We start from the raw sequence: 26185 nt of genomic DNA, 5'->3' as shown, positions 1-26185 counted from the left end.
CACAGTAACATCCCCTTTCCCTGCCTTCCCAGTCTTGAGGCACTGAAGTTTGCTACAGGCTCTGTTGTTTGCTTGTTTGTTTTTTAAATACTTATCTTACAAAAACAAGTTATTTTGATCAAGTCTTTCTATAGAAGCATTCCTTCAATTGATGTTTTCTTGTGTGGGCATGTCGTCACCTGTCTGTTTCTGTTAGAAAATTCTCTTTTTGAAAGGCCATGTGTTTATTTTGTTCCTCTTCACTGCTGCTCTTCGTTAATGCCAGCTCCTTTCTCCAGCTTGTATATGCTGGTACCTCTGGTGCCCTGGGTATACATACTGTGTCTCATCTCAGTCCCATCAGAGCTGCCTGCATTCATTCACAGAGATTTAATGGTTGCCACCCATTAGTATAGTGACACTCATCCCTGCAGTCAAACCACAGATGTGTACAGCTAGAGTCCCCTGTTCTAGGAATCAGATCCAGTTTCCTGCACAGTCTCCTCCTCCTCTTTAGTTTTAGTCCTCGAAACATACCATGATAAAACAGGAATGGATCTGGCTTTACAGGTGTTTCTGTTTCTGCAGTATTCAGCTCCTGCAGGCAGAATGTGAACTGAGTGTTCTCTTCAGTATTGATTATCTTTCTGAGGAGGGTTGAAGGGAGAGGGAGGGCTCTTAATGCCTCAGCAAAGGATGTTGGGATTTACCTGGTTAGCACAGTGGAACTATTTTTAATGTGTCAGTTATCAGTTTCTACTTTTCTACTCCATATCCCAAAATCTTGTAATCAAAAATAACTTCTTGAATAACCAGTAGTTTTCTGATACAGGCTCTTACCACAAATGTTTTTATACTGTCATGACAACTAAATGGTTTGATAATACATAAAAAAATCTATTTTACTTCTACTTTCGTATAACATTTTTCCTTTCAACCCATAGTTTCTGATAAGGAAAAATGAAAGTGAAATCCTTAAAAAATGCTGATAAACAAGAAAAAATACAAACCACGTGTTTAAAGATATCTTCAGTCAAATCTGATTATTGCAATGGAAAGTGGAAAATTTATGTGAAGGGTTTATAAATTAAAATTTAGAATTATTTTTTCCTTTGTAGAAAGGATGACATGTTTAGTTCTGCTTAAATTGGTTCATGTGCAACAAGTTGCTCGAAAAGAAGAAAGTGACAGTGTCCTTTTTTCTGACGTGCTGTAGCTTCTTGCACCCACTTTTTGTTAACTGCCTGTATTTTCCACTGGACTGTTTTCTTATCTCCGTTTTTAAAAAGAATTCTCAATAAAGAGATGTGCATTTGGATAAATAGACCGCAAGGTCTCCATTCACAGTAAGGTTTGTAAGAACAGTATTTAGGGCACATGCATGTGTTACAGAGAGGGGCAGAGCTGCATATTTCTGTAGAGAGGAGATATGTAAGTGATGCCAGCCCGTTCCTTCCATTATAATACAAAGCCTTGCAGAGCTCTGAGTTAGAAGTTAATGGGTGTAATCTCTTCCCTAGCTAGGAACCTGATGTAATTTTTGCTTTCAGGTAAAACTTTAGTTTTCTTAAGATGTCTGTTACTTTTCCCCCATTTTCACGTTCAGAGTCCTTCAGTTTCTGTTATGGAGCTTTTTCCAGTGCCCTGCATGCCTTCGGCATATTTTTCTGACCCCAAGCTATCTTCACTTCACTCTCTGAAGAGGGTGCTTGGCCCTGTTTTGCATTTCAAGTACCATGGGAACTGTAGTTTTTGAGGAGTGAATGAGGTGACAGGAACTGTAGGGAGCAAAATATTTGAGTAGAAGTATGTCTTCCTTGACTGGCTGTTCCTGTTTTTGCCTGCAAAGAAGAGCTTACCTCCTGCAATGTCATGTTTGTTTTTGAAGGGAAACAGTGTTCGAGGCATTCCAGTAGAGCAGTGACTGAAAGGGCAAAGTTTGGGCTAAAAATAACTTGAGCCAAGCCACAGGCTGTACTTTTATAAGTTGGTGTGTGTTACACTGCTTTGTAATATGAGGCCAGTACAGTTTATGTGTTTGTATTTGGGCAGTTTGCAACCCTGGCATTGCCAAACAGTTCGTAAGGAGAAAAAAAAAAAAAAAAGGAAAAAGGAAACAGAGGGGACAAGCAGTCTAATGGTGCTCTGTGCTTCCCTGGATGTTTGATTCCAGGGGAAAATTTTCCCATTGTATTTATTTTTAATGACTGCTAAGAGAAGTTTGTATGTATTGTTTAGATTTTGAGTTAAAAGTCCTTTGGATTTTTATAGTGGATTTATATACTATCTCAATATAAATACTTATTTTGTTTTCACAGTCTATTGATGGCTTGCACGAGAAAGGAATGGTTGAAGACGTCCATTGTGGCTCCATGAAGAGTATGCGACCTCCTCACCCTGGAATGGGCCCACCTCAGAGTCCAATGGACCAACATAGCCAAGGTTTATACATACTATGCATGCTGTATGATTTTGAGGCCCCTTTGCTACACAAAGAATCAGTTGTTCCATGTAACAGATTTCCAATTATTTCCTTTCAGCTTTGTTTGGAAAGGCTGAACTGAACTGATACTGCAGGGAAAGGCGGATAACTGAATCCCCTTGCTTTCTGGAGTGTCCATCAGCCATGTATTGGAAAAAAACGCTAAAGTTCAAGTCTGTGGGTAGGGCAAGTAATTGAACTTACAGATTTCTGTATCTACAGAAACCCCACCTAGTTCTTTCCTGTCTCATGGGGCTATTGTAAATGTAAATGCATTAGAATATGATTTATTTTAATCCTGTAGGGGAGGAATGATAAGAGAGAAGAACCCAAGCAAACCTGGAGGAACCTTCTTTAATATCTACAATATTTGGTCAAAGACTGATCAAAGTTCTTTCCAAAATTTTTAATGCCAGAAAATAGAAACTTTTTACCACATTGCTATATGCCTTCTTTGTGTCCTTTAGTTTGCCACATAAGAAGACATACATTCTATAAGCAGCTCAGTATGGTGAAGATTTAACTGGTAACACCTGCTAGTATTAATTAGTTCAGCAGATAAGGTTTTGTGTATTACATAATTAATTATATTACAGCAACTCCTGGAGAATCCCAACTGAAATTAGGGTCCTGGTTTGACACACTCTCTATGAATCTATTAAGAGATAGTCCCTGTTTGATGTATTTACGTATTTATTACGTAGATAATAAAAATACTGGAAGGAGAAAACAGGTATAGATCAGCAAAATGAGTCAGCCTGAACTGCTTTGTGACTTTTCTGTGTGCTGTGACTGAAACCCTAGTCTACAATTTGTCAGCTGAATTCCTGTCTGGGACCTTGAACATAACAAAGTACTGTTTTTCCATTACAACTTCCAATACCAGTTAAGTAAAATGAACTGACTTTGCAGGGACAAATTCTCTATCAGTTAAAACTTTTCCACTGATTTCAATGAGACGCAAGCAGGATCATCCAAGAGAAAAATTTTCTGACTCTGCATTCAGAGACACTCTTTTTCTTGTAATGAACTTGTTCCTTAACATGAACGGAGTGTTTAGTCTGAAGATGAAGATGGGTCCAATTCAAATAATGTGCTCAAAATACAAGAGAACAAGTTGCAAATGCTTCAAATACAGGTAGCTCTGAGTTGTTTTGTTCTTTCCTGTGCTGACTGAGATCAGACTTCCAGGTTGTGTTACTTTGTAAAAAGGTGATTGTATTAGCAGTAGCTGTGGCGGACTAAAGACTACAGATTCCTGATGTCTTTTTGGTGTATGTTGGCAAGTATGCAAGGTAAACAGTGAGTACTGGAGTTCTAATGTCAGCAGGCTTTTTAAAGAAATAGTTAAAAAACCCCACATGTTCTAATATTTTAAATACTCTAGTTGAAATTATCAAGGAGTGTTTTAGCTTTTTTTGCCTCTGTGTCTTCTTCTTTTCTTCTTACACAATTATCTTTTCACAAAAAAGGGTGATGGCACTTGAGGCTATACATGCTGAGGAGAGTCCTATCTGCTAACCACATACTTTCTCCCCATTAATGTACATATCCAAGATAGAAACCTAGGTTTCTTAATAGCCTTTCAATCTATTGGATACTTTCAGTCTGTTTTACCATGGGATTAGAGTCCTGTAAGACAATTGTGTTTCTACAAGTTTTGTGGAAATAGGCATTGTGGTAGAAGAGAGTGAGTTTTTCCATATCCACACTCATGGGGGGGAGGGACAGTATGAGTTATCTGAGAATCCATGGAAAGGTGCATGGTAAATCTTCCAATCCTGACAAAATCTTCAGTTGCGTTTGGTGCATTGTTAGAAACCAAGATTTACTGTAAGGTTCACTTCCTTGTAGATTCTTGGACATCTTGTTGAGATTAGGTTGCAGTTGTGTAACAATGTGCATGTCAAATAGAAATTGCTCCTCGGTAGTTCTGGTTTTTTTCATGGCTTATCATTTGTAGGCCTCAAGTTGAAGTGGGTAAATATATGTGCTAGTTAATGTTACTGTTTTAAGACGTTTGCTGGAAGGTAGCTGAAGAAGCTCAAAACCTCAGGGAGTGGGTGACCCTAAACTTCTGCCATTAGTTTGAAATTATAAGCAGAATGACCATGTACCAGTTCAATGTTGTTTAGTTAGCACTGGTTCTAGGTAAATCAAGGAACATTATCTTTTAATTCCATATCACCTTGTCTATAATTCAGGCCATTAGAATCATTTTATGGAACAACACAGAGTCCTAGAATCCTAGTATGGGCTGGAAGGGACCTTTAAAGGTCATCTAGTCCAACACCCCTGCAGTGAGCAGGGACATGTTCCACGAGATCAGGTTGCTCAAAGCCCTGTCCAACCTGACCTTGAGTGTTTCCAGGGATGGGGCTTCTAACACCTCTCTGGCCAGTCTGTTTTCCACCTATCTCATTGTAAAGAATGTCTTTGTTATATCTAGTCTCAATCTCCCCTCTTTTAGTTTTAAACCATAACCCTTTGTCCTATTGCTAGAGGCCTTACTAAAAAGTCTCAATTTTTCTTATAAGGCCCCTTCAAGTATTGAAAGGCCACAATAAGGTCTTCCGGGACCCTTTTCTTCTCCAGGCTGACCAACCCCAACTCTCTCAGCCTGTCCTCATAGGAGAGGTGTTACATCTCTCTGATCATTTTTGTGGCCCTCCTCTGGACTTGCTTCAACAGGTCCACGTCTTTCTTGCACTGAGGACTCTAGAGCTGGACACAGAACTCCAGGTGGGGTCTCACCAGAGCAGAGCAGAGGGGCAGAATCACCTCCTTCAACCTGCTGGCCACTCTTACTTTGATGAAGCCCAGGATATGGTTGGCCTTCTAGGCTGCAAGTGCACGTTGCTGGTTCATGTCAAGCTTTTCATCCACCGGTACCTTCAAGTCCTTCTCCACAGGGCTGCTCTCATTGTCTTCATCCTCCAGCCTGTATTGATACTGGGGGTTGCCCCAAGCCAGTTGCAGGACCTTGCACTTGGCCGTGTTGAAACTCGTGAGGTTCGCAGGGACCCACTTCTTGAGCCTTCTTGAGCTTATCCAGGTTTATCTGAATGGTGTAAAGTCAGCCTGTCAAACAAATTTACTAATCTTATCATGGAGATCATAAACTAAATTGATTTATTAAAGTGTAGAGAAGTGTGGTGCAGTACAGTATTTGTACAGTCATCAGGCAAATGGATCCTGACCCATGTATGGTGTTTCTCTATGCATCATTAAAACCAGTAATAGTAATGAGAGACACAACTTTGTCTACCTGCTAAAATTATAACAATGCTAGACTTGTTACTGTATCACATTCTAATTTAGGAGAAGGATAGCACTAATTAAAATCAATATAACCTATGTTAACTATATTAAGCTAGTTAAATGACAGATGATAAAACTGCCAGTAAATATAAGATGATCATCCAGTTGTGGATTTTTCCAGTTAGTCTTGTAGGACTATATTTTAGTTCTGTGGTGTTCAGTGTATTAGTCAGTGATTTGGAAAAAAGTGTAAAATCAGCATTGCTAGAATTTGCAGATGGCACAGACATTTAGCAGTAAACAATGAACAAGTTAGTTACAAAGTCTGATCAGGGTGCTCAGTAGAATGCACCTATTTCACTAGCATGGATTTTATGACAGCCAACAGCACTTTGTGTGTAGGAGCAAAGGAGTTTATTGTGTAGGTGGTATGAGACTGTCATACAAATCAGAAAGGCTGAAAAAGAGTTTTGGTTATTCTGCCAGACTTAAACGTGTATTGCCATATTCAGTGTTTGCAACCATGAGATGGAATATACTACCTGCATGCAGGGGCATATTAATTGAGGAGCTGTGTCGCCTTTTCTAAGTAATTAGCTAAAGGCACTATATTATTATTTTGTTCCATTGTAGTATCTACAGTTCAGAAAGCTGTTTAAAAATATTTAAGGTAGCATGAAATGTTTGAAGCATCTTTTAGATGGGGAGGGGCTGAGTGAGCTGAAACTGCATAGCCTGAAAAAGAGAAGGTGGTTCAGAAATACCTGATGGGCCAGAGTGACAAAGAAGGAGCCAGGCTTTTTGCAGTGATTATCAGTGACAGGAAGGACACAATTAGCACAAACTGAAACACATGAAATTCCATCAGAACATGACATGCTTTTACTGTAAATGTGGCTGAACAGTACAGTAGGTTGCCCAGAGAGGTTGTCTAGTTGCCATCCATGGAGACAGTCAAAACCTGACTGGACATGTTGCTGGGCAGCCTGCTCTAGCTGACTCTGGGTAGGGGGCTGGGCTCGATGATCTTGAGAAGTCCCTTCAGCCTTAACGATTCTGTGAAATTGTGCCTTATTTAGAATACAAGTAAAGGAATTATTTGAAACTTGGAAGATTTGGGTATTTTGCCTGGAGAATGTTAAATTCAATTTTTATTCTCTCTGTGAGAGAATTAAAAGGTGACTTGATCAGCCTGCACATTCCTTGGTGATAGAAAGGCTTGGATCCTTTACCTTAAAAAAAAAAAAGAAAAAAAAAGTGTAATGAGCTTTAATACTTTCAAATTTAAATTATACAAATTCAAACTATTAAATATCTGCATCTTACTTAATGAGTATAATTAAACTTTGGCATAAGGATTACCCAAGTATTTGTGGTAGGTTTTGTATCACATGAAATTTAAGTCAACACCGGATGTCTTTCTCATCTGTTCTGTAGAACAGAGGAGGAGACTGTTTGGAGGGTAAGAGTCTTTGGTCTCTTTTAGACAAGTTAGGTAGACTGTTGTAGCCATAATGGTCCCTTATGGCCAGAAATCTGTAAACCTGTAAACAGGCTCTATGATTCTGAGAACAACTGGTACACTAGAGGAAGAAACAGTGGTTTTAATTCTTTGAGAATGGGAAGATTGGTAATCTTCCTAAAATGCTGCTCTTAAGAGCTCTGAGTAGAACAACTGTGATAAATGCATGGGCGTTAGTCCTTCTGTATGCAGTTTACAGTTGGAACTGGTCACGAGATTAGATTTCATTTTAATGTTAAATGCTCAAATAGCAGTCTTTTTAGTATTTTTTTAAAGAAGGTCTTGCAAAAGACTGTCTCCAAGTATGAAAACAGGAATTTTTATAAAATACGTGCGTATGCATGTGGGTGATAAATCAGAAATAAATTGGCAAACTGCATGTGCAGCTGTAGATATAATTTTTGTAAATCAAACGTGCAGTTGTAAATGAATAGTCTTGAAAAAAAGACCACTCAACTTACAAAGAGCAAGTGGACACGGAGTGTTGGAAATAATGATTCTTACAGTCTATATTAAGAAATAATTAACTGACCCTTTTTGAGGTGAGATATCTTACTTTGATGAACAAATCAGAAACATTTGTAAGATAGATCTGCAAGAACTTTGTAATTTTCCTCATAAATGCCTGTTCGTTGTTTGAACAGCAGTTACTGTTCTGAGATTTTTGCATTTTTTGAACTAATGATAATTACTAAAATAAGGTATGCAACTTTATTACTTAGATTCTGGATTTTTTTTTCCTTGGTGCTCAATGGGATGCTGGTCATGCAGAAAAAATCTGTTACTAGCTCAGACAGATTGTTGTGCTTTTGTTGCAGTCATACTGAAACAGGATGGTTTTCAGAAGTCTAACATCAGTTTACGGGGAAAAATATTCTGAGTTGGTATCTTTCTCCTGAACAGTTACTCCTTTCTACTCTTGCTGCCAAATTGGAGAACGAGTAACATCCCTGACTATTCCTGGTGACAAATTTTCTTCTCCTGAAAGTAGACAGAATACCCCTTTTCAGTCTTAATATCTTTCATTTAATTTTGATAGGTTAAATGAAAGGAATATTCATCGCTCCAACTTCATATTTAGCTGAAATTTACAGTAAATTGTTAAAGTGCTAAACAGAGTTGTCTGGAAGATGAAAATTATGTTTAGATTTGACTTCATAAGAGGAATAGGGAGAAATGGCAAAGACGAACCAAATATTTATATAAAATAAAATATTTTAGAAAGCATTTATAAAAAGATAAAAATGGACTGAAACAATGTATGTGTTTTTCTGGAATTTGGAACAAATTAAATGCAGTTATTGTGATACAGCAGTGAAATACAGACCAATTTGAACAGTTCAGGTGTCTTTGCTTGGTATTTGTAAGTGGAAGCATAAGCGCTGCAGGGATTTAAGGTTCTGGGATTTGATGTGTATATATTTTTAGTTATCATGCAGTATTAGTTGCACTTCTTATAAAGATGCACCACTTAAGTTTAACTTACAGAATTCACTAAGTTACTGCTGCTTCACAGACAACATTGCTTGTCCCTACTGTTCCTTCTCTGATTTTTTCAGCCTTTTAAAGATGAAAAAAGATCTGTCACCTTACCCATTTGCCTGACAGCATGAGACATCTCAACAGTTTATTTCTACAGTCCTAGTTTTAAATGTCTTGGACACATGTGGCCTCTCTTTCTCTTTGTTCAGAGTTTCACAAGACTGATGTTAACCCTGGCCACACTACTGACAGTGAAATGTTGTATTTTGCTTACCTTAAGGAAGTTTGTAGGCTCAGTCCAACAAGAACATATTTTCCACTGTATTCCAAGTCGTGCTTTCATACTGTGTATTGTGGGCATGTACTAGATTCCTCATTGTTTTTTAAAACAGACTCTAATTGATGATTGAAGTTATAGTTAACATAAATGAGTTAGACAACTAAATTTCTTCAATCCTATCTGTATCCTCCTAATCCAAAAATTCTTTTACTGTCACATTTTTTAGTAAAAATGTACCCTTGCTGTCAGTTTTAGCAGGATTCGACATACATGATCCTCAGACACTTTCATCACTTAAGTCTTCTTAATTTTTAGTGGGGAGTCAAGACCTCTGTTGAATATTCCGGTGTTTGAACTGTTAAAACCCTGAGTCTTCCTATCTAATTTTTGTTATTAGGATTTAAAATTCGCATGTATTTTCCTATGTTTAGTTGCAGCATTAAAAGTGGAGAAGAAAGGTGTCTCAATTTTTAGCTCTTTGATTCTTCAGATATAAAACAGATGAGGAACATGTTCTTTGCTCTGTTACCTAAAGTGAAATTAAAAGCAATTAGAGCAGAAACTTTTTATACAGTCTGCCTTCCAAAAATACTTGTGTGTGGTACAGTGTTAGAACTATAATTTCTTCCATTGTCATTACTGTAAAAAATACACATTATTTATGACATGTTGTGATGTATTTCTGTTGAACAAGTTGATACTGAAGTGAGATGAAAATAGTCTTTCTACATATGCATGTAGTTAAGACAGCAGTGCTTTTTAACTGCTGAAGACTTGAGAAAAATTTCTGATTTAGCCTCTTCTGTGACCCATTGAAGGATTGTGGAGAACACAGAACCAGACTCTGCTCAGAGGCGCCTAGCAAAAACACAAAAAGTAATGGTCACAAGTTGTGTAAGTGAAATTCTGATGGGACTTAAAGGAAAGAAAATTCACCTTGAGAGTGATTAAGAATCAGCATCTTTGGAGAGTTTCAGAACTCACCCAGATAAGACCTGGAGGAACCTGATAAAGCTTTGGAGTTACCACAGCTTTAAATGATAGGTTGGGCTGTTTGGCCTTCCTTTCCTGGTGTTGGGTGTATCTGTGCATTTTTCAGAACTAAAGGTTATCTGTTGTACTTCACCAGCACATAAAACTTCTCTTGTGCATGTGCTGCAATCTTATAATTCAGTGCTTTTGCCATCTTCCATTCTGAAGGTTAAATTAAACAGAATGGTTTATGGAGAATAGCAAACTAAATTTTCTCTGGGAAATCTAAAGGAAGGGGTACTTGGCAGTTCAGCAACTAATGATTAATGAGCTAGGTATTTAAAAACTTGATGAATACTTATTGTGGAAATTCATTTGTGCCACAGAAAAAATGAATTTTTCTGCTTCATAACAGATGAAAGCATGTTTGCGAAGTTAAAAAAAAGTATCTGTTTTGTCTGTATATTAAACATCCTTATGCATTGTGTCTTTAATTTTTTTCTTTTATGACATGTACTGTTTAAATTCAATCTTAGGAAGTCTTCATGTGCCCTTTTTCAGAGCTGATGTGTGTATGCTCACCTGTGTTAGAGTATGTGTAATAACAGGAAGAAAGCAAATGGTATAGAGACTTTATTGGGACATGCTTGTAAGTGCTTGTATTGTCACACTGCTAAATCTTCTGAAAGTTTTCAAACTTAAAAGGAAAATTTCCATATCCATCACAAAATTGTGGTTCTGTAAATGCCCCATTTTAGAGCCTTTACAAAAGGTTTGGAAGGCTTTTGTTCTTTCCTGAAATATTTTATTAGAATTTAGCTTTCATTCTTACTCTCATCAAGCCTAGCTTCCTGTTGCCAAGAATCCTAATGCATCAGACTTTGAAGGAGAGAGACAATGCTAAGTAATATATATCTAGTAAGCTCAAAAAAATGCCTGCTTCTAAAAACTCCTCTCTACAAAACATAGTGACAGACTCACAGCTGGAACTGTCACTACTGGAAATAAGTGCTCAATGTCTTACACCACAGTTTTAGGTTTTTATAGTTCAGATGGATTTCAAGACACTGAGTCTGAAATCTGTCAGTGATTAAAAGATGTATAACTTGGACACTATAACTTGAGGGGAGAAAGAAAGCTTTCTTTGAAAGGCAGTTTTGAAAACAGTAAAATTCGAAGTAGGTGCTATTTAAAATAAATTCTGAGATTTAGAAATGTAGTGGTATTGGATAAACATTGCAATAAACCCCATTTTATAGTATAAAGCAATAATGAAGTCGTATGTTTTGGTTTTTGTTGTGGCATAGTGGTTGTTCTTTTAAAGCAGTGTTTTAAGCAACAGGGATTTGAAGCTTCCTCTCTTCTTAAAAAAAAAAAAAGTTGAGGCAAAAGTAAGTTAGTGGAAGGCGATAAATAAGTGGAGTAAACTTAAAAGTTATTTGTCATAGCTTTTATCACCACCAATGGATGTATAAGCAACTTTTATATTGACCAAGTAAATAATTACAGTAATTTTAACTTTTTAAGGTCTCTTTCTCCCTTTTCCTTGAACTCCTCACCTCACTTCCCTATTTTTCTCTTGAACTACTTAATTTTTCTTTCTCTCACTAGAGTCTTCCCTTCCTGTCATTGTCTCCTTTAGTTACACGATTGAACTCAATCTGCTTATGTCTTTGTCTTACATGGTCTTTTCCCATCAGAAAACCATTTTTCCCTACTGTACTTGTGCCTCATTTTCCTTTTTTAGACGAGCTGAAATCCTCTCTTCTTTATCCTTTATCTCAAACACTTAAAACCCTTACTTTATTTATTATGTATTTTCATCCCTAGACCTCAGCATTGATGGACTTCCAGTTCTTTAGCACTGTCATCTATCTACTTGTGTAAGTTCTAGTGACTTACAGCTGCTGTTATCTCAGAAAAGTTGAGACTACTTTTGAGATTTTGCCTATGTTGCCCTTACTGAAGGGCCAGTAAGAACAGTGAACCTAAAGAGAGGGCAAAATTACTTGCTTCTGTGATCTGGACTATGTATAGATGAAATTGAAGTCGTTTCACTTCACAGTGTCAGGAAGAGTGGAGAAAGAGTAGATTTGGTGTCCAGAGCCATGAACTATGGCATGAACTTTGTAGTTCAGTGATCTGTGGCTTGCTAAAGAATATGGAAGTGAACCAGAAGTTTTCTTGATTTTTTGAAGGTTTTTTTAGGCTTTTCAAATTGATAAGAGCATTATTTGTGCTCCATGATACTAGAGTGAAGTGGGTAAATATTGTTACCTCTTTTTCACTCTTGGAGGACATCTTTAAAATCTAGCTCTCTTGTCCATTACCTAAAGAATCGCTTTTTATATTTTTTCTCTGACATGCTACATATTCTTGGAAATCTCACCAAAAATCTATGCCATCTTTTTTTGTGAATGCATTGTGAAACTCAACGGAAAATGTAATAAGAGTAATTAAAATACAAACTTAAAACCACTGCATTCACATGTACTATAATAAGATGCACGCACTGTTGGCTTCAGAACTGTGCTTGCTCTCCTGGAACTTTTATCGAGTAACACAATCTTGAGCAGCTTTTTCAGAAGGTGATTTTTGTGCTTGTGGTTGACGTTCCAAGTTCTTGAGCACCCAGATGATAAAAAGATACTGAACGTTCTTTGTCTGGGTCATACACTTAATCTGTATAAATTAAAGAGGAATTGTGTGACAATTTAATGTCATCTGTTTCTGTATGCTCAGGTTTTGGCAAAGAGGGCCTGTATCAGTGAATGAGTATTCCTTGATGTGTGTACATCAAAATAAGCCTGTAATATTAAGCTGTAAAATAGGCACACTTCACTGCATGTGGAAGTGAAATATTTGTCCAACATTCTAATGAAACAGTACCACATCCTAATGCTTCTGTATTGTATTTCATGTTTTAGTTTGTCTTACTCTAAATGTGAGGGTAATTGTTATTTTTAGGAATTATTGGACTATATAATTATAGTTCTTCTTAAAGAATAGTTTATAAGGCTACCTTGATATCCTTGTGAACTTCAGATTGCATTTAGGTTCTTGCAGAAAATAGTACAACTAGCCTGACTTGAAAGAGACGTTTTTATGCTCTGTTTACTCTTAAATAAATGTGATGGAATTTAGATTTGACTAACCAGTTAAGTTTGTGATTCTCGTACCTCTTCTAGGTTACATGTCTCCACACCCATCTCCACTAGGAGCACCAGAGCATGTATCCAGTCCAATGTCTGGAGGAGGTCCAACTCCACCCCAGATGACTCCCAGCCAGCCAGGACCCATTATACCAGGAGATCCACAAGTTATGAATCAACCCAACAGAGGTCCTTCCCCTTTCAGCCCTGTACAGCTGCATCAGCTTCGGGCTCAGATTCTAGCATACAAAATGTTAGCTAGAGGTCAGCCTTTGCCAGAAAACCTCCAGCTTGCTGTGCAGGGCAAGAGGACCCTGCCTGGCATTCAACAGCAGCAGCCTCCCAGTGCCTTCAACAGACAGTCTGGTAAGTGAGTCTGGGCCTTGTGTCATTGTGCAGGTAATTCTTGAAGTTCTACCTGTGGAAAATTAAGGAACGGGTGCTATTCAGTGCTATAATTTGGGACTGTATTCTTGGCTTCTAAGTGAACAGCAGCCTTCGGTATTAAGCTTGAGCAAGTGCATAAAACCCATCTATTATTAATAGGATATTGTAAGAAATGCAATAGAAGTAATTTCACTGTGCAGTACTGTGTCTGTCCTGATTATTCTTGACATTTTTTGAATGTTAATCATACTTTACTGATCACCATTTTACTGGTTTTTGTAAAGTGAATTTTCAGTCTTCTGTCACTATGCAGAGAAGTGGATAAAAAATTTGGAGCCAGTTCACTGATTATTTAAGTTGTTGAAAGTAAAACAAACCATGTATAGTGTGCTGTCAAGTGAAAAACATAAGGAAAAGAAAATGTTCTTATTTTTTTCTCCTAATGGTAATAGATGTGACAGTACAGTAACACACAAAAGCACATTTTGATCCTAAGAAAACCATGTTACATTAAACACCCTGCACCTGTTTGTTTCTGAACTCTTATATTACTGAGTTTGCATTAGAAGTCAAGGGTGAGATTATACTATTTTCTTTTTAGTAATGATTTTAATAATTTTACTGGTCATTTCAGTGGATATGGCTTTAGTACCACGTAAGGTTTTTTTAGGACACATTATTTTAAGATGCTTCATTACATACTTTTTTCACAATAAAATCTATTTGAATCCATATTTAATGTAGAAAAATCCTAGTTGCCTGAATAGACTAGCATGCTAGAAAGCAAAATGATTTTTGAATACTTGGAAATGCTTTGTATGTTAATAAGTTTCTTTCCTCTGTCAAATTGCAGGTATTGGGTTACATACAATGAGTGGTGGGGCCTGCTCCAGGGATGCCTGGACATACAGCTGCCATTACCCCTAAAACTTGGACTGAAGGTATAGCAGCCTCTAATGCTAATTTTTTGTCATGTACAGATTTATAGTTAAACAGTGTGAGTAGAGTTGGGGAAAAGATGCAGGCATAAAAAAAAAGGGAAAGTGAAAGGCATGCAGAAAAATAGTGTAACCTTTACTGTGCCCAGAACTTGAATCAAGGAGAGTCTAACCATGTGTATGTCCATGAGTGACTTAACCACATGAAATTACTACAGTTGTTAGGCAACTTGAACATGAAGCACCTTTTTACCATCAGAATGAAATATGTGAACTGCCTGAGGGACAGCCATAAAAATTACTTAGTAAGTTATGTTCTGAGCATGCTTAATTGCAGCAAGCTTGTCTTTTAACTGTGTCTTTGCTACTGTAAACAGAAGTTTTCAAACCATGGTAGAATTAGTCTGCCTTTGTTTTTTTTTTTTTAATTGGATTGCTTTGAAAGTGCAGTGTAGTCTTTGAGATCTGATGAACAGTGTAACTTTTTTTCCCTTGCGTGATAATCAGGTTCATAAACAAATAATTCAGATTTGGTTTTACGGACTGATTTTATTGTATGAAAGTAGAGTGGAAGAAGTATTGTATGGAAGATAATTAAAACTCCGTAGTAATTTATATTGTTTGAAGTTTGAAGGTTTTTTTCAGAGAGAGATTTAGAAAGAAATACAATATTACAGACTTGCAAATAGCACAGGCTTCTCATATGGTAGAAATGTTATGCTATGTTGTTGCTTGTGGGTAATTCTGGGGACAGTGATAACTCTACTAGTTGATGTCAAAAAAAAAAATCTCTGTCATTAGTTACTTAGAGGAATATAAAAAGAAAATTAAATACTACTATGTAATCAGGTTGTAGAATTGCTTTTCTTGGAGTACTCCCAACAAATACTTAGAATTTGAGTAAGATAATAAAGAGAGGGAAAAGTGTTTCCTGAGAGGTTGTATGTATGAGTTTACCAGGCACAGTGCCTTCTAGCTCAAATGCTGCTACTAAAAAATGCTGGCAAGTACACAGAATTGCTAGATGGATAGTTTTACCTAAATAATCCAGTATGTCATAATAATATGTCTGTCCTGTTTAACTATAAGCGGCTTATGTTTGTCTTTTTTCATTGATGGTTTTTTATAAGAAAAAATTTGTCTATCTTTGCTGTATCTGTTTGGAGGTTTTATTTCATGTATTTTTAAAGATTGTGCTTATTTCTTTACATTTATTTTTCATTCATTATGCAGTTATCCATGGTAGTGTTTGTTTTACAGTTCAGTTTGTATAATTCCCTGAAAACTGAGACTACACAAAGGCTTTTGGTGGGCTTGCTTTCTTTCCTTATTTTTTATAAGCTGAAATGCAGTGTTGCTAGATACAGAATCTACAGCTTCTACTGAAGTTCCTTTTCTGGAGTTTGATGCAGCTGTGTGATGATATCTGAATCTTTTTATCTAGATTTCAGGACGTTGGGTTTGAATTAAGGTTGATTACAAGATTGCACATGTACTTTGTAGTTGTTTTTCCTAGCATGAAATTACTATGGCTCCTTAGACAACTGAGTAACATCTTTATTGTTGCAATGTTTGTTGTCAGTAACAATTTTTGAAATCTGAATGCATGGCTGACTGGTTGTTGTAATGAACTGAAATCTATGACCCTTAGTGTCTATAAATGGCAGGTACTATTTTCATGTTAACTGAGGTGTTAATTTTCAGGATGATTAGAATACTGTAAGGTAAAACAGTAACCAAATTCATGGTATTTGAAATAATTAAATAAAATTAATGGGAGATCATAATGAAAAAAGGCTATTTGTATATGACAGGTACTTCTAAGTTCAGTTATAGAAATTTTAATATGACTATCTAGCTCTGCTAGGACTCTAAAAGCAGACCTACTTGTGCTTGTAGTCAGGCTGTGATTATAGATGCCGCCTTATAACTGGTGCAAGGATAGTGAATGAGAGGCAGAATTAGGTCCTACATTTGCACAAAATCAGATCTACAGCTGTTTTCTTTCTTCTAACACTAAAATTAAAGGCAGGAATGGGAAAAGAAACAGCATTTGTCATAAAGTTTCAAGTGTTTTGTTTTAATTGGGAGCACTCCTGCAATGTATACTTACATTTTAGTATGTTTTTTTTAAATACAGACTGTAGTCTCAGTGCAGTGCTTCTGTTAATTTTGAACGTTTTCCTTAGCTTCATGGTCTGTCTTCAGAAATGGTCTTGATTTTCTTCTTGCATTCTGTATTTCATGTTATGAATAAGTACTTTTTATGATTCAGGCCAAGCCCCAGATATGAGCGTCTCCAATGCGCAGCAAAAGCTTCCCGCACCACCTCCTAGTGGGAGGCCTTCTCCTGCACCCCCTGCTGCCCAGCCTGCTGCCACCATGCCTGGACCTTCTGTACCACAGCCACCACCAGGACAGCCTTCACCCATCGTTCAGCTGCAGCAAAAGCAGAATCGCATCAGCCCTATCCAGAAGCCACAAGGATTGGATCCTGTTGAAATACTCCAAGAACGTGAATACAGGTAAAAGCAAATCACTGCATATACAGATTGTTATTTTTCGCTTTCTCAACTAGAACTCCTTGCAATCCACTACTGCAGTGACAATAGTATAAATTGAGTTTCCAGAGAGAGACTGTGTCAAAGAGAAGTATGGAAACGTCACACCAAACAATGATTTAATTCTACCCCAAGTTATGAACTAGTAAAGCATACTGTCAGTATCATTGCAAACCAGGTAAATTTAAAGCAGGCTCAAGGACTCTACTGGGTTAGTGTATTACTTGGATGCTGCACACACTCAAAGTTAGGAAGTCAAAATCCTTGTAGTCTACAGAGAAACCAATTCAGTGTAGAAAGTTTTCAGAATTCTAAACAAAAGGGAAAGAACAGTGGAGATCGAAGGGCTGGTGAGTTAAGAGTCCAAAACACAAGAGTAGGGAGGGTATTTGAGGAGGTTACATGCAAGATTTAAAAAAAAAAAAGGTTACCAGGAAGCATGATTTTTAAAAGCTGCCTCATGAGTGCCCTAATTAGATAGTGAATTGTATTCATTACAAAGTAAGGAGCATGACATTCCTTGTGGAGTTAGAAAGCGACTTCTTCCCTCTTCCCATCAACAAGACTATTAAACAATTAACCTTGAGAATGTGCCAAGCAGGAGGATCATTACATGCACCCAAAATTTGTTCCTGATCATGATCAGTCAGAGGAAAGAAACTGCACTTAGTGTATTTGCTTGTTTTGGATGGATGGTGCATCTATTGGTTTCTGTAACAATGAGTTTGTAGAGGAAGGAAGCAGAAAGGGATGATGGTCTCACTGAAGACTGGTTTAATGACTTCTGCTTTACAAAGCTTAAACACCATGAAGTGTTTTAGGATGCAGTGCCATGTCCAGAATCCAGGCCTTGATCCCAGAAAAGCTCTTACTTTTTGCATAAGATAATGCTCAATTAATTTATTGGCATGTTGTTGTGGTCATTCTGTCAGTCTTACACATTTTATGTTAGGGCAGAATGACCATGGCTGTTTCAGCAAGAGCAGTCACTATTTTCTAAGATTTTTCAGAAAGCTTGTAGAACATGCACCATTATACAGTTTCTCATTTTCTCTGAGTGAAGCATCGTAGAAGTAACCTTAGCCAAGAATCATGTGGCCAGTGTAGTGTAACTTTTTCTGCATCAGTTAACCTCAAATTATTACTCCTTCTGTCTTTCCAGCCCTGCTCCATTGTGCTATTTGTACCAAAATATTATGTCTTAGTATGCATAAGTGGAGGAAAGTGAGGAGAGACAGAAGATAGCGGTGTTGCATTTCCTAGTGTGGACAATCAGTTGCAGATACAGCATATCCATTAGGTTCTAAAAACCTTGGTCTTCTTGGCAGAGTAAGTGAGGTGCAAGTTTTGATAGGGATTCTTCAGCAGAAGGGTTTTATTTTTTGTGGTAACACATGGATGATGATCCAAGCTTTTCTAATGTTGAACACTGCTGGAATTCGGTTTTGCTTTGTGTACCGGAATGCTTAGAACTTCTGGAATTCTTTTAGTTACTTAAAACTGTGTAAGTAACATCAGATGAAAGCTTTGAAGAAAGGAATTTAACAGCTTTTGTGCTTTGGACAGTACTAGACTTAGCTTTAGTATAGGTAGGCTTAATACAGAAACATGATGTATTCACAGTTTCTTCATAAAAAGGGAGTAAAAAAAAGCCAATATAAACATTTGTAGCCTGAAACCAGTGAAGTTAGTGGAAGATTTGTGAAACAGTTGTCTGTTGAGATCTCTCAGGACTTAACTTCTGTTTTTAATAAAGGGGCATTATACTTTGAAATATCTAGAAAACTGTTTGAATTACTCATTTTCATGAAAAGACAAGATTATGACATGGGTATTTTAGGGGTTCATATTTAAAAAAATATAGATAGACCCAAAACGTAAAATTTAGATATACTGCCTTATTGTGGGAAAGTCTGAGCTTCAGATCTGATTAAGTTAGGAATTCTTGAAAATTCCGGATTAGGTTTAGTCAGTGACTGTGCTGTTTTGGATGGGATAGAGCTAAATTTCTTCATAGTAGCTTGTATGGGACTATATTTTGGATTTGTGCTGAAGATAGTGTTGATAGGACACTGATGTTTTAGTTACTGCTCAGCAGAGCTTACACAGCGTCAAGGCCTTTTCGATTCCTCAGCCTGCCCCACCAGCGTGTAGGTTGGAGGTGCCTGAGAGGGGACACAGCTGGGACAGCTGACCCCAGCTGACCAAAGGGATATTCCACTCCATGTGATGTCATCGTGGTGAGCAGTAAAACTGGGGGGCGGGGTGCTTGGCAAGGGCCCACTGCTTGGGGACTGCCTGACCATCGATTGTTTGGTGGTGAGCAATTGTTTTCATTTGCATTGCTTGTCTTTTTTCATTTTATTTTACTTTCTCTTTTTTATTTTTTTCTCTCTTTTCCTTACAATTTTTTAAAAAATACTTACTTTTAATTATTAATCTATTTTCATCTCAACCCATGAGTTTCTGTCTCACCTTTACTCTTCTGATTCTCCTCCAGTCCCACCAAGGGTGGGAGGGGAGTGAGTGAGCAGCTGTGTGATGCTTAGTTGCTGGCCAGGGTTAAACTAGTGACCTTGAACATGGTGTTTCTGGACTAATGGTGTGAAGTGTGCTGCTGGGGAGACAGTAACTTACTGCTAATTCATGAACTACATTATAAAAAGTTAATTGCTGACATGTTTTGACATTTCTCTTGAAGTATACACACCTCTCAAGTGCATAATGGCAGACTTTTGTGGGAGAATACATGCTACTGCATCCACATTCCGGTTTCTTAATGGATCATGTACATGATTTATGTATTACAGCATGTCTTACACATAGGATAATATCGTAAATGTGAAATACTTTAGGTTTTGCTGTTAGAAAATTACATCTAAGTTGGTTTTTTTTCAATGATAGCAATTCTTCTTTCCTTGTTACTAGGAAGTTATGTAGTTTGTTTCATCAAACAATTAATCAACTAGGCATTTAGAGGTACAGTATGGTATTCCTATTCATTAACCGTCTGCTAAATAGACCAGTACAGATGGAGGAGCAGTAATGCACCTATTAACATATTGTGAGATCTGAAAAATCCTTGAATCTATGAAACTTCAGCAGCCTGAAAAGCCTTGATCTAATTAGAAAAAAAGACTCCAGCATATATTAACAAAGAGAAGGAAAATGGAGAGTTAATGTTGCTGTCAAAGTCACACGGTTTTACCGAGAAGCTATTTGCAGCATATGTTGATTTGAGGTGAGATTATATGATAATAATTGTTAATGTCTGTGATTAAAGGTGGATAAAAAGAAACTTAGATATTTAAAATTCTTACTAATAAAATAAGTTTAAATTATTCATACGTGGAGAGCTGTTAAACTTGTGTTCCTTGAAATCTGGCCAGAATGAAGAATTTATACCAGGCTTTCATAAACCTCTCCTTAACACTTTCTTCTAAACAAAGTGCTGCTTTTTAATCTCACTGAATAGATCTCTTAAAGCTAATGATGTGTGTAATTTAAACTTGTTCTGTTATGTGGAAGGGCTTTTTTCCACCTTCTCATTGCTAGTTACAAAAAAATACACTTGCTAGTGTCCTGTAGATTGTGCATGGTTTCTTTCTGTTATCTGCAAAGTCTCTTCTTATTTCTCTTCATGGCTCACCACGTGGCATCCATGCCAGACAGGTTTGAATGTGCAGGCATATCCTCTGCTGTTGACCTCAGTTAATGAGGAAGCGGTGTGCATCTCTTGTTTTGCAAAGAGATCTCTCTGTAGATACACTAACCACTTTCTACATGAATGAAGATAAATTACTGAACTGCAACGATTAATTAAATGTATCCTCTAAACGATGAGATTATATCCTTCAAGTGCTTGTAAAAAGCATCTTTGGATTCTGTTTACCTAATAGTATTTTTCCATAACAATAGAAATAGTCCAACAAACTGCAGCCATTCTCTTTAAAGACTGGTTGTGGTAAGAAAGACCTCAAGCAGTTGTTGCATTCTCTTGAGTTGAGATGTTTATTGTGAAATTCTTTTAAAAAACCTACTGGCTGCTCAAGAAAATACTGCTACTGTTACTGCTATTGTTAGTACCCCAGACACTGTTGTTACTACTTCTAGGAAATTCTGAAATGAAACTTCAAAATATGTTCCTTTTCTGTTTTATATAATTTTTCTTTATTCTTCCATATGTGTGCTGTAGCTTTTCATTGGTATTTACACGTTTTTGACCAGGACTTTTATTTTAATAAAAGTTTCAATGGGAGTTTTCTGACATGGTATCTGTACTAACTTAGAAATACTGATTTTTTAATATTTTTTTTTCCTATTCCTTCCCTCTGGCTGGATTATAAAAGTAGAGTAACCTCCCACAAAAGCATAGAGGTGTCATTGTTTGTAGCTGAGTGCAGACCTCTGTTTTTGCTATCATTTCAGCTTATGGAGGAAAAAAATTGGAGGAGAAGTTACGCTGGAAATACTAACTGTGCTATAATTTAATGACAGAATTTCATGTGCATTTACTTCTGATCAGCCTTTTTATAAATTCAAGTTGAGAAAAGCAAAGAAAATTATTAGCAGTGTCAAGTTTTTCATATGGGGTGGACTGCTTAGTGTGATGATATGACGTAATAAGCCTACTCTATAAGCTTGCATTATGTTTAGTTATATCTCAAGAAAGTTATATATGTGGATTTTTATTAATAATTTAGACGACAGAAATATAAACCCCAGCCCAATGATGGCTATTGCTTGAATTTCTCCTGTGTAAACTTTTACGTCACCAGGAACTTTCACCAATTTTGTACCTGGAGTTAAAGTAACAAGCCAATTCTGGCAGAACTAATAAGTGGACATTTCACTTCATTTTTGTATGCAAAATGACTCATCCATTTAGTTATCTAAAACCATAAGCTGTGTTAGGAAGAACCTCAATAAACTTTTTGTGCTCATACTTGTGCATATTCCAAGAAGGAACACTCAATGCTGACAAAAAAGAAAAAAAAATTGAAAATATGTTCAGTATTCAGCTGCCTTACTAAGTTCACAGCTCAGTAGAGAAGTTTGGAAAGGTTATGACTGCTCCCCTAAAGTTTCGTCAAAGTCAGTGAAACTAGGATTTGACTATAACTGTTTTGTAAGGTGATAGTTTCAGGGGAAGCATTGCAGCTATTTGGGGAGTGAAATAGAGTAATAAATCATAGTAGTGATGCATGATTACATCCATGTGTGAATAAGCAACAGACAGAGCACCCATCAGTGATTTAGAACAGTGTTCTCTTTGTACATCTTGGCTGCTTTTTTTGTATGCGTGTACATTAGTGCATCTAGTCTCTAAGAAAACCACTTAGTTGTCAAGATTTTGCACCCTTAGGTGCACAAAAATATTTTCTTAATAACTGGAATAACCAGTGACAGGTGAAGTTGTACAAAATGTGGACTTTTTTAGTATCGTACATACACTTGAAAGAAAAAAAAATGCCAGTGTCATTTTTTAAATGAATAATTTTCTTGCAGGAATCATTAAATTCCCTGGGCCTGGACAAATGTCTGTAGCTTTTCACGAAACTTCTTGTTAGGTAGTGACCTTCCTTGATTTACTTTTCAGTCTGTATGAAAAATTTAAGTAACCTAACTCTGCTTCAATTTCCTGTTCTCTTTAAGGACGCTGTTAGTCTTCTGTAGTAATGCAGCATTACCTCCTTTTTGTTATTCCAAGAACTTCAGAAGTCTTTCAGTAATATAGAAAAATGCATAGTTTTAGGAAGTTTAGTGGTTTTAGGAAGGAGTACTATTACAGAAGAGATACTGTCTGCAAATGTACAAGTGATTGCAGTTCTTTTTCAGATTATACATAAATAGTGATGCATGCATTTACTGTGAGATACTAGTATTTGATTTGTTCTGACTCTGTGTATCCAGTGCAGCCATTTTGCCTGATTTCTGATCTGCTTTACAGTTGCGAGGTAAAGTTGTTGAGTGTATGGGAGTTTATGTTGCTAAGCTAATACTATGGGGTGATGACAGGGTGAAAGAGCAGGGGAAGAACAATCACTGTATGCAAAGAAGCCTTCTAAAAGGTATTTTCTTTCTCCCTTCATGGCAGTTCCAAAGTCCTCATTGCAGGAGAACAGCAGCAGGCATCTTTTTCTAATGTGGTCGGATGTTTTGTGCTTTGTCAAAGTAAAGAAAAAGGAAATTTTGTGAGTCCTCTGCGGTACAGGGAGATGAGATACTTTCCTGTTCCTGGGCCTTTACGTTTTTGATTTTGGGAGAGAGAGGACTCTCTGGTTTGGGGGAGGGTGGGAGGAGCAGTGTGTGTTTGGTTTTGGTTGGAGTTTTTTTTGGTTGAGGGCAGTGTTCCAGTTGAACTTAGATGCAACTTTTGGGTAACTTAAAATTTTGGGGTGTGTTGTTTTAGTGCCTTGGCAAAATTTGCAGTTCACAGGAGTACTTACTTGTAAAAGAAACCACAAAAACGATGTAACTATTAGCGCTGTGATCTTAGTTTTCAATGTAAGAAGTACAAAAAAACTACGTTCTGTATAGCTTGTCCATTATTCTCTCTTTTTCTCTTTCTTGAAGTTGCAAATGAATGCAAAAGGAGCTTGTAAAGGAAGAATGAAATAGAATCTGATTTACAGTGTAACAGCTATGTAAATGTGAATACTTTACTAATGAACTTTTCATTTGTCAATAAAATTAAAAGGGTAGAATTCCAGATATTAAGGAAAGTTCTGTGTCATCACTGACGATGCTGTGCATAAAATAGTAACCATCAAAGAAGCTTGAAAACAGAGTCCTGTATAGTATGAGTAAAATAAAATTCCCAAGTTTCTTTTCACGCATGTATTTTTAGTCAAAATTAAAAGAAGGGCCAAGAGGTGTTTTCTTTATTTGACAATTTATTTTCAAAGTGAAGAAGGATACCTAATGTCATCTCTGCAAAAGCCTGTTAGTTCAGAAACAATTAGTAAAAGCCAAATAAATGCCTTGAAATAAATTGCCTATTTTTACTGTATAATTTAGATAACCACTTAGAGATTTATCCTTGTGTCTTGTCCAATTTTCTGTCTACATAGGCTTCAGGCTCGAATTGCTCACAGAATCCAGGAACTGGAGAACTTGCCTGGTTCTCTACCCCCTGATCTGAGAACGAAAGCTACAGTGGAGTTGAAGGCACTTAGATTACTGAATTTCCAACGCCAGGTAATGCCTTTTGCTTCACAAAAATTCTCATAGAGGTCACAGACAAGCACGTTCATGTAGCACAGAAGAAACTGGCAACACTGAACTTTTTACTGAGTAGGAGATTTTACTTGAGAGCAAACTTGACTGATAAGCAAGTCACAGACACGTTTAACATAGATTTTTTTTTTTTTTAATAAAAATGTGCAAGTGTTCTTTCCTCTTCCTGCTTTATCTTCCAGTTTAAAGTGTAACCATAGAACTGTGTCTCTTATAATGAACATGGCATTGGCATAAAGACAAAACAAGAGCTGGACAAGCTACAAGCTGATTTTCAACACAAATCCCAACAGGCACCTCTTTATGGACATACTTCATATTTGTCATGAATCCTGTTACTTTAGGAAGAGTTGTATGGTGGTGTTGTGGTATTTCTCTGTGATCTGTTTTCAGGATTTCTGCTGTGGCACACAGACTTTGAAAATTAAGCATAGCAAGATCACACCTAAGATACAAATTAGATGTTGAGTGCATGTATCAGCAAATGAGATTCAGAAAAGGAGTCACATGGCCAGACTCTTACGGGCTTCTTGCCATTGGCTTTTCCAGCTAATTTGGAAGAACAAAGAAGTGATTTGGCAGGTCAAGCAACAGTGCTTCCTGACAGAAGAAGCCTTGGCAGTAGTTGTACCATGATGTCCAAGTCTTCCTTCCCTCTCCCCTTGGCACTCCTTTGTAATGAAGTTTTGTCAGAGGTTGGCTGAAAAGCAGCAGTACAGCAGGCTCTCCCTGCTCTACTGCTGGGACTGTGTCAATACTGTTCCAAGCCCTTAATATTTACCTCTCCCTGCTGTCTCCTGTGCAGCTGACAATGAAACAAGTTGGCAGCTGTGTTCAGGTCCAGCTCTAGGAAGTACGTTGTTCATTTGTGTTTTACTTTGAAGGTGTAACATCTTGGCTAGCCTCTTTCATTGCAGCAAGACAGTCATTTGCCCCATCTTGTAAAGAAGGAAGAAATGGTAATTAAGAGTGATTAACACTTTTGGCCATCCTGTGGAGACTTAAGATTTGTTCAGAGGGACAGACATAGCTGCTGCAATTGTATAGATGCTGGATCTTTTCAGATCTGTAATGGAAAGAGAAGAGGAGGGTGGGTCATCTTCTAGACTGTTACTGTTTTACTCTGCCATACCAAGTGTTTAAAGTTGTTTCTCCATGTATTAAAAATGATTATTTTTTTTTAAGTATTTCTTTTTTCCCCCCTGGTAGCTGAGACAAGAGGTGGTAGCCTGCATGCGTCGTGACACAACACTGGAGACAGCACTGAACTCCAAAGCCTACAAACGAAGCAAGCGCCAGACTTTGAGGGAGGCCCGTATGACAGAAAAGCTTGAGAAACAGCAGAAGATAGAACAGGAGAGGAAGCGCAGGCAGAAGCACCAGGTATTTTAACTTTTTAGCTGTTTGTCCCATGACAGAAATGCACCTTGCATCTTGTGTGCATCTTCTCTATTACATATTTTATTTAACTTTGATGTTTCTAAGATTAAAAAGCTCCAAATCATGTGATAAGCAACTGGAAAACTATAAGGTTATAACTTCTGTATTCCTGATTTCAAATACTGTGCTTTGTCCCAGTGCCTGCACTAACTTGTTTCTGTTTCTAGGAATACCTGAATAGCATATTGCAGCATGCTAAAGATTTTAAAGAGTACCACCGGTCAGTTGCTGGAAAAATTCAGAAACTTTCTAAAGCTGTGGCAACTTGGCATGCCAACACTGAGCGTGAGCAGAAGAAAGAAACTGAGAGAATTGAGAAAGAAAGAATGAGGAGACTAATGGTAAGGAATAGAGGAAGGAATATGGTTATTTAGGCTAAAATTGCCTACTGTATCCTTTATAATATTTCATATGCATTCTCAGCCACATCTTTGTATTTCCTTTGCAGAGCAAAGGCTCTGTAATGCAAAAAGTACAAATTTAAAACTAC

The 26185-nt window shown here is 37.1% G+C and overlaps 1 protein-coding gene across 1 annotated transcript in view; it reads left to right on the top strand.

Annotated features, from left to right (window-relative positions):
- Window positions 1-2297: 2297 nt before the first annotated feature.
- LOC104520302 (probable global transcription activator SNF2L2) overlaps window positions 2298-26185 on the top strand; it is a gene marked incomplete at both ends in the record, with an annotated part of 54128 nt that continues 30240 nt past the window's right edge. Inside the window, 8 exon segments of the mRNA XM_010175900.1 lie at window positions 2298-2421; window positions 13167-13496; window positions 14371-14395; window positions 14397-14458; window positions 16731-16980; window positions 24090-24216; window positions 25465-25638; window positions 25863-26036. Coding sequence (XP_010174202.1) covers window positions 2298-2421; window positions 13167-13496; window positions 14371-14395; window positions 14397-14458; window positions 16731-16980; window positions 24090-24216; window positions 25465-25638; window positions 25863-26036 — 1266 coding nt within the window.

This window comes from Antrostomus carolinensis, unplaced genomic scaffold (assembly GCF_000700745.2).
Source record: "Antrostomus carolinensis isolate BGI_N321 unplaced genomic scaffold, ASM70074v2 scaffold24009, whole genome shotgun sequence".
In the NCBI taxonomy this organism is placed as follows: domain Eukaryota; kingdom Metazoa; phylum Chordata; class Aves; order Caprimulgiformes; family Caprimulgidae; genus Antrostomus; species Antrostomus carolinensis.
Note: the sequence above shows the minus strand (reverse complement) of the source record. Positions and strands in the feature narration are given on the sequence as shown.